This window comes from Macadamia integrifolia, chromosome 1 (assembly GCF_013358625.1).
Source record: "Macadamia integrifolia cultivar HAES 741 chromosome 1, SCU_Mint_v3, whole genome shotgun sequence".
NCBI lineage: Eukaryota > Viridiplantae > Streptophyta > Magnoliopsida > Proteales > Proteaceae > Macadamia > Macadamia integrifolia.
In genome coordinates, this window is record NC_056557.1 from 105,950 (window position 1) to 120,166 (window position 14,217).

Genomic DNA, 14,217 nt, shown 5'->3' on the forward strand with positions numbered 1-14,217 from the left:
AATGATTGTCCCAACATTTTGTTAGGGACGCAACATTTTCTGAAGTGACCCACATGATTAATCACTTTTGCTTCTCCATTTTTTAATAAAATAAACAAACTCAGCTACAATTACTGTAGCAAATGTAGAACCCATGCCTTCAAGCTCTGGCACTACATTTCTGGAGGGGGGAAAAAAAGTGATATAATATGTAAAGAGCTTGTTCATATACTCTACGTATTGTCAGATCGGATTTCCAAATAACAGTAACCTATTCCCAGACTAACTGATGCCAGAGAATTAACTACAAGGAAAAGTATTGAAGCATGTATATGCCATGAAACCTGGAAAAGAATTAGACAAGACCTTTTGTGGACCATAAAAGCTAAGGTGTGCAAGTACCTAAGCTCATGGACCATTACTGTTTTAATATTATATGTCTAGGTGGTAATGATTTGTTCTTTTAATGGCAATTAGTTGAGCCATCTCTTGGATGGCAACAAGGATCAGGAAAAAGAAAAACATAACTATGGCCTAGTATCTAGTATTAATGCTTCTCTTGCTACTCTCCTCTTCCTCCCTACAAAAATAAATTCTGATTCTCCTTTTTCAGATCAACAGAATGAACAACAGGCACATCTCGGCAGCTCCCTTCTCTTTCAACTCCTTCCAACATTCATTTTTATTATCCTAGTGTAAAAAACACAATGCAGAAATTACAATCACTTACTTTTCAGAGCCTACATTGGATGCCAAGGTCATAAAAGCAAAGGTCGCCTGCCTCTCTTCCTTTTTGGGCCCATGTGAAGACACATTCCATAGTCCAAGTGTGGAAACAAAAGAGACAATTGAATGACTCGAAAAACTTATAATTTTAGTTTGCTTTACCAAAGAGATAGGGAGGATCTCAACAGAATATGGTGCCCATCCCTCAGGAGAAATATTAAAAATCAACCTAACCGATCGCTCTCTATGCTGGGTATCAGGATAGTGAGGACGCTGAAGACAGAAGACCTTGGTCGAGAAACAAGTACATAACCCTGGACAGTTTACACTTTGAACTTCGATATTGCCACAATTTGTAGAATGACAACCCTTAATTTCAGGAGAAATGTTTCAAGAACATTAGAAGGCATCATTATCACCATTCAGTTGCCAATGCGTCTCCTAGGCACTGGCTAGGTTTCCAGGCTTTTTTGGGGGACCTGGGAGACGCCTCGCTTTGTGGGAGTCTTGAAAGGCAAACACCTTGCCTAGGCACACCTATATGTCTGGGTGGTCGCCATTTATGTTTTTTTTTATATATAAAAACACGCTATTTCTGACAATTCAACTTGCTTGTGCTAGTAATATCATACAGGTGAGAAGCATGCAATCACTTAGTTAAAAAAAATCGAAAAGTATAAAACTCATTCCTTCCTTTGATTTTTGGTTGTTAGTTAACCAAACTATCAAAATACCAACCCTAGCAGTGACAACGTGCTTCCACTTCCGGCAAGACTTCAGCATTTGATTCTGATGGGCAGCGCCTGCAATGTCGGATTCCGGGAGGCAGCAGAATCATGGTAACCCCTTTTTCTTTTTTGGTTCTTCTCTTCCTCTACTTTTTCCCTTCTCCTTTTTTTATTCCTTATTATCTCTTCTCTGTTTCCTCTCCTTCTCAGCTTATTCCTGCTGGATGCTGATTGATGATTACTCAATGGTTACTCAATTTCAAGTTCTGTACAAATGCCCAATACCCTGAATGTTAATTGATGATTACGTGATTTAAGTTCTGATAATCTGATTTGCAGTTTGCACTGTTGTATGACTCTATGATCGAGACTGACTGCAACAATCTTTGAATCTGGTATTCTGGTTAGTGGATATACACTTGAATTTGTTTCATAGTGATTCTTGACGAGGTTTTTTTTTTTTTTTTTAAATATGAATAAATAATTCATTACCAAGAGGGAAAAAGAATATACAAGGGGAAAAAAGGGGAGGACCAACAGGAACAAACCCAAAAGGACCCTCAAGAGGGAAAAAGAATATACAAGGGGAAAAAAGGGGAGGAACAACAGGAACAAACCCAAAATGACCGAGAGGGCTAAGCCCCAAACAACCTATCCAAGAGAAACATCAATTTGGGGGGGGGGGGGGGGGTGTTAGGGGTAGGGAGGCCCTAGGAGACAACAATGAGCCTGTTCCTTGGGGTGTCACGGACCATGCTGATAAGCAAAGATCCGAGTCTGGACATAACATCAAGATAGATGGCTTTCCAAATCCCTTCAAAGGAACGGGAGTTGAGGGTCTATCTACGAATATTACGTTCCATCCAAAGGTGATTGATGGTGGCGCAAAAGGCGAGCTTTTCAATTGTCGCAAATGGCGGAGCCACTAAAGGTCATGTCGATCCAGATCCATTCCCGAGGGAGGGGGAGAATAGGCCCGGGGGGGCCAATAGGAGCGGAGGACTTTTTTCCAAATGGAGGAGGAAAAAGGGCAAGAGAAGAAAAGAGGGTCAACATCTTCCATAACATTCCAGCACAAACAACAGGAGGTAGGGATCTGGATGTGGTGGTAATTGAGGAAGGCCTACATAGGGAGGCAATAGGAGAAGGCCCACCAAGCGGTGAAACTATGGAGAGGGATGTGCCCGCTCCTGACGAGTTAATGTGGCTTGATGTTGATTTTTTATGTAGGATATAAGCATATTTATATTATATAGGTTATATGTTATAGCACACTAACTTGTACGAATTTGGATCATGGGATAGAAAAAGAGGGGTGAGAAATAACACTCAACCGCCTTGGGTGGCCTCAACAACTATGTTCAGCAGTACTGTCTTATGAATAATCATACCATATACAATAGTTATGATAAGCTGATTCATATGTCAATGGAGCTACACATTAGCACAAGAATCACAACAAAAAGGCTACAAAATTAGTAATACCCAAGCAACATGCAGTGGATTTGACTTCATCCTGATGAAAAGATATGTATAGCCAACTCCACATGTGATGATCCTACGAGTTACACCCCCAAGGGGAGGAAGAACTTAACTTAGTGATGCATCATATTTGATAACAAGTAATAATAACATTAAAAAATAATAATAATAATAATTAAAAAAAAAAAGTCATCCTCTTCTTGTTGCCTATTAAAAAGTACCTCATCCCATCCTATTCCATACGCCAAAGGATTTGACTTCATCCTGATGAAAAGATATGTATAGCCAAGCCAAGCACAAGCTTCCTTAACATTCGTGACAGTACCCAAAGCCACTTCTGCATTCAAATTATCCTTCAAGGAGCTGATTAACTGGACAAGAGCAACAAAAGCACCGAATAAGAAAAGATTCATTCTATACCAGTACAATTTTGAGGTCTGAAATGGAATAAACAGCAACGTAAATGTGAAGAAGGATTCATCTACTCAGCTCCTTGAAGTTCAAGGAATTATTACCTGACTTTCTATGGGTAGTTGACTCGTCAGCAGCCGCAGATAGTAAGCCAGCTTGTCATGTGAAGTGATGATAATGCCTTCACCACTTTTATCAAACTGAGGTCTCCCAGCTCTTCCAAAGATCTAAATTATAAGTTACATTGCATAGAAGAGATGTTCTTTTAGGAGTAAGAAACAAATTAGTCTCACAGGAGAAAATATTCGCAAGAGGAGAGTATCTTACCTGCATTACATCAAGCATTCCTAGGTCTCGCCATCCACCAGCCTTTGGGTCATACAATTGGGTACCCTGGGTGATCACATTCAAAAGGAGATGATAATACCACTAGAGAACTAAAACAATGTCATAACAACCTTATCTTGCTGCACTGAATGTGATAAAACCACTAGAGAACTAAAATAATGTCAAATGAACCATATCTTGTTGAACAACATGCGATACAGTTACAATGCAAATTTGCAAAGTCCTTGCTAGTAAATAACTGCAGTCAAAAGATGTTATCAATGCAAAATGTAATGGCCCAAAGTTTGGAACCTTAGCGTAAATATTTTCTTTTATGTTTTCTTATAGCCTCTTTAATTATTTGTTTTTTGGCTTAAATTAATAATTAAAAATGTTAGCCTAGTGGATGAGACTCGAGTTGGTGAGATGTTAGAGGTTCAAATCTTATAACTCTTGAAAAGGGGGCGATGCAAATTTAATATTTAATTGAGATTATTTTCGTAGAAATAAGCTTTGGGATGGGTTATATATGTGTTGGGCCTTTAGTTCCAAGAGTTTCTTTGTAATGGACCACTTTTATGGGCCTATAATATGGATATGGGCTAGGCACGCAGGATTAGTCAAGTCATGCCACGGCTTTTGCATCATCCCCTGTTGCAGCTTCCCAGCGGCAGGGCCACTGCTCATTGTCATCTTCTTCCCCTGCAGTTGCGCACCTTCAGCTGGACATTTCGACTGCCTCTGCAACTTCCCTAGCTGTAGCTTCCCTACGGCAGGGCCATGCCTTGTCTTCTCCAACATCCCCAACTGTGACGTCTATGACCTACCCTGCTACCGTTTCTCCTCGGAAGGGCCAGTACACGGCTCCAACATCTCTCCCTGTTGTAGCTTCCCTACGGTAGGGCCAGGCCTCATCTTCTCCAACATCTCCTACTGCAACAACTCCAGACTCCCCTGCTGTTGCTTCAAGTCGGCAGGGCCACGTCTTGACTCCAACGTCCTCCCCTGTTGTAGCTCCCTACGGCAGGGCCATGCCACGTCTTCTCCAGCGGCTGCAACCTCTGTGAACACCCTCCTGGACACTGGGTCCTTGCATCCTTACACATCGCCTTCTGTCGCTCCTAAGAGAAAATCTAAGAGCTCCAAATCAATGAAGCAGCCCAGCTCTGTCTTGGCCAATCCATTCCCTGGATCTTCCACCAAGTCCATATTCCATTCCAAACCCTCTAGTTCCAGAAAGTATAAGACCAAACCTTCCAAGCCCAAGTCCCCCGACTCCCCCCCTCACCCCCATCCCCCTCCCCCCCTCTTCCCAAGACGATTGCCATCCATACCTCCCCCCATCCCCCCATTCTTCTGGAATACCACAAGCGCAGATGCAAATCTGCCTCTCGCCCAGCCTCCCCTGTTGCCTCTTTGAGGCCTAGTTGCCCTCACCTCTCCCCCCTCCATGAATTGCTGGTCCATCTGGAATGTTAGGGGGCTTAACTTTCTGGCTAAGCATGCGGAAATCCGCTCCCATCTTAAGGACTCTTGAGCCATCCTTTGTTGCCTCCTTGAGACGAGAGTCTCGGAACCTAATGCCTGCCACATCACTTCCTCAATTGCCTCCTCGTGGTCCTTCCTTTCCAACTATTCTTCATGTCCCAGTGGCCGCATCTAGATCCTTGGGAACCCTTCTAAGATTTAGCTCACCCCTGTCTTCTCCTCTCCCTAGCTAATCCACCTTTCCATCTACTACCCTAACGGTGGTCCCTCCTCCTTCTCCTTCATCTATAGCCTCAACCGTGCCTCTGATAGATCCTCCCTCTAGGACAACCTGAGAACCCTTGCTCCTGGGGTTAATTCCTCTCTCTGGGGATGGGGAGGTGACTTCAATGTCGTGTGCTATAGCCACAAAAAGCTTGGTGGCTCACCCATCGATTCCAACTCGGTGAACTCCTTCAATTCCTATCTTGAAGATACCGGTCTTGATGAAATTAGATGGTCTACCTAGAATTCTCCTGGCGCAATAGGAGATCTGGCCCTGATCGCATTGCTTGCAAGCTAGATAGGGTCCTGGTTAACGAGGCATGGCTCTCTTACTTTCCCTCCTCTCACGCTTCTTTTGACACCCCCTCTATCTCTAACCATAGCCCCATATCTCTCTTCGTTCAGCCCTACGTCTCCTTTGGTCCCAAGCATTTTAAATTCATTAACATATGGACTTCCCACCTTGGTTACATGTCTGTTGTTCACTCTGCCTAGCTCAAGCATGTCCATTCCTTTGACTCCCCCCTCGTTGCCTTTGCCCATAAGCTGCGAAATATGAAGTCTGATCTTAAGGCCTGGAACATTTCCACCTTTGGGGTTATCTCGACTCATGTCTACTCTTGCAAAGACAAGCTTGCCCTTACCCAATCCCGTCTTCAGTTGGACCTTCACAACCCTGACCTTACCCTCAAGGAACATTCCCTTGCGGCTGATCTTTCCTCCCTGCTTGCCCAAGAAGAGAGTTTCCTCAAGCGAAAATCCCGTATCAAATGGCTCGAACTTGGGGACTCTAACTCGGCCTTCTTCCACAAAACCCTTAAATCCAATACTAATCTCAACTCCATTCCCCGTCTCATGGACGCCTCTGGGAACATTCTTCTCAACCCTGAGGACATCAAGGCCGAGGCTTTCTCTTACTTTAAGAACATCTTCTGCCCCCCTCCCCCCGCCCCCCTCCCCCCTCCCCTTCCCCCCTTCTCCCCTTCTCCTCAACAAGTCGGTCCACCCGGATCTATTCCCCCTCCTCCGTGCCATCCCCTCTGATGAGGAGATCTGCACCGTCGTCCTCTCTCATAAGTCCAACAAAGCCCCTGGCCCAGATGAGTTTAGCACGGGCTTTTTCAACTCTTATTGGGATTTAATTGAGTCCGACCTAATCTCAACTATCAGAAGCTTCTTCCTTAATCCCTCTCAGATCAAAGGCATCAATCATACCTTCTTCTGTCTCATCCTGAGGAAGGAAGGGGCATCCTCCTTGCCTGAGTTTAGGCCCATCTCCTTGTGCAACCTTCTATACAAATTTATTGCCAAAATTCTGGCTATCCGTATCCAAAAGGTGATTGACTCCCTGGTTAGTCCTAACCAGTCTCCCTACATTTCTAATAGGAGCATTACGGATAACATTCATATTTGTCATGGCAATGCTACGATTTACTTGACTATCAAATGGCAGTCGCCATTGGCTGACAGGCATCGCCATTGGCAGTGCCATAGACGCCAGGTCACACCTGATTCACAGGCATTTTTTTGTATTGGTTTTTTTTTTTTTTTGTACTTATTAACAATATTCTATTTCTTATATTTTTATTGGCAGGATAAAGAGAAAACCCTCGAGGCCTCTACCAGTTGACTCATTCCCTCAATTTCTCAAATACAAAGCATCAAAAGAACAAAAAAGCCCTCGAAGAGAACAAAACCCTCAAAGCCTTCCGCCTGCGACGTCTTCTCCTTCTCTGACACCAAGAGCGACAGCAGCTAGCCAGGTAAGGGCCCCACCTGCGAGTCTGCGACGTCTTCGGTCTTTCTCCTCCTTCATCTTCTTCTTTTGATCTTCTCTGCTCCAGTTCTTCTCTTCGGTCTTTCTTTTTCTTCTAATCTTCACTCTTTATTCTTCTTCTGATCTTCTCTGCAACGTTTGGTTCTATTCTCTACTCCAGTTCTTCTCTTCGGTCATTCTTTTTCTTTTGATCTTCACTCTTTTTTCTTCTTCTGATCTTCTCTGCAACCTTTGGTTCTATTCTCTGCTCCAGTTCTTCTCTTCTTCTTTCCAGCTCTCCTCCTATTTTCTGCTCCAGTTATTCTCTGCAACGTCTGGTTCTACTCTGGTTCTCTTCTCTTCTTCACTCCTCTCCTCCTTGTTCATCTTCTGCAGTTCTACTTCTGATTCTTCTTCTTCTCTGCTTCTCTTTCTCCTTCTTCTTCAGTTCTTCTTTAGTCATCTAGTTCTCTCCATCTCTGTTCCTTTTCTATTTACTAACAGCATAAAAAATGACAGGCGATTTGACCGCCATGGCAAAGCCATAACGGGCAATGAATCGCCAAATCGATTAGCCACCCTCCACCGCCTTGGATCGATTTGATGCCGTGACAACTATGATAACATTATCCTTTGTCATGAGATCGTGCGAGGCTTCGACCGTAAATCACATTCTCCTTCCGCCCTTCTCAAGATTGATATCCACAAAGCCTTTGACTCCATTCGCTGGGATTTCATCTTTCGTGTTCTCCTCTCTATGTCCTTCCCCCTCCCCTTTATGGATTGGATCTATGTATGCATCTCTTCCCCCTCACTCTCAGTTCTTGTCAATGGCTCTCCGGCTGGTCACTTTGGTCCTTCAGTTGGAATCAAGCAAGGTTGCCCCCCTTTCCCCCTCCTCTTCTCTCTTGCTATGGAGGTCCTCTCCAAATCCCTTCAATCCAAAACTGATGATCTCCTTATCTCTCCAATCCCCAAATGCAAATCCATTGGCCCCACCCATCTGGCTTTTGCGGATGACCTTGTGATCTTCTCCAAAGCTGACCACTGATCCATCGAGTCCATCCTATCCTCCCTTCGTCTCTTTGAGTCCATCTCTGGCCTTTGCATTAACCTCCTCAAATCCAACATCTTCCTCTCTGGTGTCTCTGCCAACACAAAAGCCAAACTTTTGCTCCTCACCGGCTTCTCCCTGGGTTCCCTCTGGGTTACCTATCTTAGCCTCCCTCTCATTTCCTCCAGGTTGACCGCTCACCATTGTACCCCCATGCTTGATAACATCCGCAAGCGGCTTCAACTTTGGAAGGGCAAGCTCCTCTCCTATGCTGCTCCCCTAGAGCTCATCAGATCAGTTCTCCAATCTTCCTACATCTACTGGTCCGATGTTGCCCTCCCCAAGGCGACCATCAAAGCCATTGAATCCCTCTTCTGCTCCTTCCTCTGGAAGGGGGAGGAAGCTTCTAATTTTCTCTGCCCCATTAGGTGGTCCTCGGTTTGTATGCCTAAATCTGAAGGTGGTCTTGGTCTTAGAAGGATCAAGGACATTAATTCTACGGGCATCATCAAGCTCAGTTGGAAGATCATATCCAAGCAACCCGGTATCTGGGTCTCTTGGGTATATTCTTCTCTCCTCCATAAGGATTCCCTCTAGACCATCATTCCTTCAAACAATGCCTCCTGGGTTTGGAGGAAAATTCTCCAGGCCAGGCCTCTTGCCATCCAGGTTATTATCTGCAAAATCGGCAATGGCCAATCCACATCTCTATGGCTTGATAACTGGCACCTGTCAGGTGTCCTCCATCTGGTCAGAGCTAGGGCAGTCTACTCTTCTGGTTTGCCCAAGCTCTCCCGGGTTTCCTCCATCATTAACAATGCTTCCTAGGAATTTCCTCCGCATTCCAACCCTCCCCTCCCGCTTCAATCCTCCCTTCCTCCCCTTCCCCTTCCCCTTCCCCTTCCCCTTCCCCTTATTCCTAGGGATGATCGGGTTGTCTGGACTCCCTTTCCTCTGAAGCTTTCTCTTCCTCCTCCGTTTGGCAGCTTGTCCGTACCCCTGGTACCATTTGTCCCTAGCGAAGAATCACCTGGTTCAAATTCCATATCCCTAGCCACAACTTTATTGCCTGAAGAGCCCTCTCCAACTGCCTCCCTACTCAAGCCTTCCTTATCCACCAGAACATCCCCGTCCCCCCTCCTGTTGCCTATGCTGGAATGGCCTTGAGAACCCTGACCATCCCTTCTTTGAATGTCTCTTCTCTTCCATCTAGAAAACAGTCCTTGCCCTCTGTTCGCCTTCTTTTCGAAGCCCCCTTCCCCTGTCCTATGAATGGCTTTGGATTGACATGACCTTCGATGGGAACACCATCTGCGACACCGCCAGGAAGCTCACTTTTGGAGCCACCATTTCTCATATCTAGATGGAGCGCAACCTTCATAGATGGACTTCCAATTCCAGGACTTTTGACAAGATTTGGAAAGCCATCTACTTTAAGGTCTCGACCAAGCTTGCTTTGATGTTGCTTACCTCTGTGGCTCGCACCCCCAGGAACTCCCTCATTGTCTCTTCCTGGAATCTCCCCACCCCCTTATGTCTCCCCCTTCCCCTCCTAGGATGTAACTTTCCTTTGCTAGCCTTCTTTTGCCCTTAGGGGTTACATATTCCCCCCCCTTTTTACTCCCTCCTTGGAATGAATTTCTTATTCACCCAAAAAAAGAGTATTTTTTTATTGTACTTATTATTAAGTTTTTTTTTTTTGGATTATTGAAAAAATATATTACGAGAAGGAATAAGGGGGGCAAACTAGTTGGACAAGATTAGGAATCTATAAGTCCAGTCCTGTTTTGAGTTTATTTCCTTTGTTATTGCAGTTTCCTAGTCAATTTAGGTGTCCTATTGGTCAAGGATTGGGTCAATCCATCTCTACAAAAGTGGAATCCATCTTTGCTGCCTTCCTTTGGAACGGATGTGAATCTTCTAGATTTCTTCATCCTCTAAGCTGGGTTGCAATATGTCTTCTCAAAAAGAAACGGGGACTAGATTTGAGACGAATGAAGGTGGTTAACTGTGCGGGCATTCTAAAGTTGATCTAGAAAGTGGTTTCTAAGAAGAAAAGCATCTAGGTGGACTGGATTTACTCTAATATGCTCAAGAATGGCACCTTTTGGACTGTGCGCTCTCCCTTGGATGCTTCATGGGTATGGCGTAAGATGATCTCCCTCAAAACCTTGGCCTCTAAAGTTATTTCCTCTCGAATAGATGGATCCTCCACTTATCTATGGCTTGACCTTTGGCACCCTATGGGGATCCAATCCCATATCCTTAGTGCCCAGAGCATATATAATTCTAGTCTTCCACGACTAGCTAAGGTTGCTGACATATAATCATCCGGATCTTGGTCCCCCCCTACTAGCTCCTCTCCGCAGATGGAAGAAATTTGGAATGCTTTGCCTTTGTTTCCCTCTTCTGGCCACTCAAGGTGTGACACTCTTCATTGGACCCATTCTCCATCTAGGATATTCGATGCAAAGGCTACTTGGGATTATGTTCGATCTTAGGGCACCTCCACCCCTAGGCACAAGCTAATCTGGTTCAAGCATCATATTCCTAGGCAAAGCTTCACGGCCTGGAGGGTCTTCACAAAGTGCATCCCGACTCAGTCCTTCATTCAACGAAGGATCCCTATCTCCCCGCTTTGCTATCTTTGTGGATCATAGCCAGAGGGCATAGAGCATCTTTTCTTTGCATGCCCTGTCTCTTATTCCATAGAGTTTAATCCTCTCCAAGTGCTGGCTTTCTTCGAGAAGAATTCTCCTTTTCCACGGGTAATGGATCTAGATGGACATGACGTTCCATGGAAAGACCATTTGTGACTTTGTGGGCAAGCTTGCCTTCTGTGCAACCTCAGTCATAGCTGGATGGAGAGTAATCATAGAAAATGGACCTCCAACTCTCGGCCTCTGGGAAAGATTTGAAGCTCCATCTTTTTTTATGTCAAAGCTAAGATCTCAAAAGTTTCCTCCTTTTGTCACCCTCCCCCCCCCCCCTCTTGGAAATGATCATATTGGAACTTCCTGGGAGCTTCCTAGCTCTGTAACCAAGACCCCGGATTCTCATTGAGATCCTTGTTTTTGTCTCCTTTCTTCTCCCTCCCCTTTCTAGGGGCTTGTATATTCTTTCTCCTTTGGTTATAAATTAAATTATTCACCCAAAAAAAAAAAGGAGCCCAAGGTCGGGAAAAAATGAGGATTTTTAGCACTTTCTAGAATTGAAATTGCAAGGTCGAAAAAGATATATAAATCAGAGAAGGAGAATGCACTTGATATACTTATTGAGACTGGGACATTAGGTTGTAAAACCATTTGACACACCTAACGAAGATAGCTAAAGGCCAGATGAAGGTAGCAAAGATTCTCCAATTGATGCTCAGATATCAGAATAGTAGTCATGGAGGAAATGTGGGCCAAGGAAATAGCCAGCTGCTTTGAAACTTAGATGCCTAGGCATCATCATATTACATTAAGCATCACTTACAAAAGGGGAAAGTTCAATTAGTTTCTTAAGGTTGCATACTTCCCATATATATCAAGTACATTCTTGTCTCTGTGGCAATGGAGACATGATGTATGAGTCAAATGACACACTTTCCTTTCCCCCATGTAACTAGAGAGCAATGGATTTCACCGTGATTCAGTACATCGATAGACGACGGACCCAAATGCCACAGTAGCAGCAAAGGTCAATGAAAGAGCATCCTCCTCCTCACAAGAACATATGAAGGCAGAGAGGTGTATTGAGAGATGATAAGGGAAAGATGCTCCTAGCTTTAGAAAATTCTAAGGGAAGGGTAATGGTGGCTGCAGCTATAGCTGCTGGTGCTGTAACTTCTTTCTGTTGTCTTCTTCACTCTTTTCCAGTGGTAATAGCATGGTAGCACAACTGCTGCTGCTACGGCATTGCAATAGTGATGGGCTACCACTATAGACTTCTTCATATGTGGGTCTTGATACCTAGAACAACATAGCACACAGTTGCACAGTTACCATGACCATCAGGAACCACCTCGTTGCCTAACCTGTGCCTAGGCAAAACTCTGACAACTATGTGGTGAAGAGACGGTTAGGGAAGAAGGGGAAATCTGAGAGGGATCTCAAAACTGCAGGGGAGAGAGAAATCACATCAACACACTAACTTTGAGAAAACCAAATTCAACTTTATATTTTCAATTCTATCCATCGGTTACAAGGAATGCTCATATTTGAAAATGTAAAACTAAGACTCCTAACTAGACTCCAAAACTGAAAAAAAAAAAAAAAAAATAGAGTTCAAAATTAACTAGCCTACTATCTCCTACATATCCAACTCTAATAAATAGAAAGCTCCCCAAGTGCCCAGGTATACCGTAGACGCAGCAAGACCTGCCCCTCCTCCAGCAATGACCATATTGTGCTCCTCTGAGCCTTCACTGCACCCCCCAACCCCACCACCCCAAAAAAAAAAAAAAAACTCTCCTCACAACAATTAGTTTCTTGGTTTTTGGTGTGATTCTTCAAGTCCTTTTGTGGGTCATGTTTGTCTAGCCAGGCTAGAGCAACTGCATCATTATGGGTATCAGATACTGGTGGGCAAGCTTATTTATCTTTCATTCACCAGTCCAGTCATAGCATATGCTCTGTGTGAAACTCACTGATCTATGCATGTTTGTGAGAAGCACACCAAGTTTTAAAGCACCGTATCGTATCAGCCAATACGTATTTTTCTTACTTCTTATTTCTATTGATTCCATACCAGGTGGAACCCCTATTTCTGGTTCAGTTTTCAGATTGCTACATTTGGTCGTCTTCCTTATTCTACTTTTGCCCCATCCAGTATTTGTCCCAGCTCTGTTCTATATATTCTACATAGATCCTGGTATAATTGTAGCTCTTGTTTCTAGAATCTTTTCTAGAACCCTGGACAGCATTAAAAATTGTCCAGCCAATTTGTCCACATGCATAAGTAAAAAGGAATAATCAGAAAGAGTTTCCCAAACCTTTATGACGACAGTGTGGGCTGGTAGATTTACTCCCCATGCCAAAGTTGCTGTGCAAACAAGAACCTGAAGCAGTGAAGTAATAGAAGAATAAACTAAATGTTGAACAAAGAGACTGGAAGCCACTTAGGGTATGTATACAAGAAGGCAGGGTTGTAACTATTACTCACTCAATATATAAGGAAATATATCAATAGAGAAAAACGGGAAAACCACAGAAATGATATAGCAACCCCCTTCCAAAAAGAAAAAGTGCAAAGTTCTACCTTCAGGAGACCACCAGAGAAAAGGCGCTCGGTCAAGCCTCTGTCACCACGCAACATCCCTGCGTGGTGAATACCAACCCCAGATTCAAAAAATTCAACTACTTCTTTGTTCCTGGATTTCTGCACTTCCTTCTACACTTTTTTGGAATTGCAGTCCATCAATAAAGACAACGATGAGATTATTTAAAAGAAAGAAAAAATACAACTAAAAGATTGGAAAAAAAAAAAAGGAATGGAGAACCCACCTTGACAAGTTGAAACTGTGGATGTGTTTCAGTGCTAAATAATTCCAGCTCACCCTCCTTTTGGGAAAATTCAATCTGCAACATATTAAATCATTAATATAGTTGCAGGATGTCAAACCATGTCAGGACTTCAAATACAGTTTCTCCTTTCTGGATAAAGTAACAATAGCATATCATAAAATTTACCATAATCCCACAACAGAAGCAACAGGAGCTGCAACAAAATACAACAACAATAATAATAATAATAGAAAATCTACTTTTGAATTCCAGAACAAGATAAGACTATACTGACTTCCCTACTATCTGCCATCTCACAGCTTTGCAGGCACCTTAAATTTTTTCGGCATGCCATGTCATCAACTATCTGGTAATTTTCATCCCCAGCACATTTTTTCACATGGAGGCATAAAGCTCTAGAAAACTGGTTGATTGCTGAGATTTCCAACTGTTGAAAATACAAGGTAAAACCTCAAACATACTAACATAGTGAGCCACAAGGTTGCTAATTTGGAT

General features: G+C 43.6%; 1 protein-coding gene across 5 annotated transcripts in view; it reads right to left on the reverse strand.

The window, feature by feature from the left end:
• LOC122077530 (DExH-box ATP-dependent RNA helicase DExH14) overlaps nt 1-14,217 on the reverse strand; it is a 139,045-nt gene that overhangs the window by 82,724 nt on the left and 42,104 nt on the right. For all 5 annotated transcript variants that reach the window (XM_042643497.1, XM_042643505.1, XM_042643512.1 and 2 more), the window contains 6 exons: nt 13,702-13,776; nt 13,457-13,588; nt 13,191-13,256; nt 3,654-3,719; nt 3,431-3,553; nt 3,137-3,286 (listed from right to left, as the gene is read on the reverse strand). In XM_042643497.1, the coding sequence (XP_042499431.1) occupies nt 3,137-3,286; nt 3,431-3,553; nt 3,654-3,719; nt 13,191-13,256; nt 13,457-13,588; nt 13,702-13,776 (612 nt within the window). The remainder of the gene's footprint in view (nt 1-3,136; nt 3,287-3,430; nt 3,554-3,653; nt 3,720-13,190; nt 13,257-13,456; nt 13,589-13,701; nt 13,777-14,217) is intronic.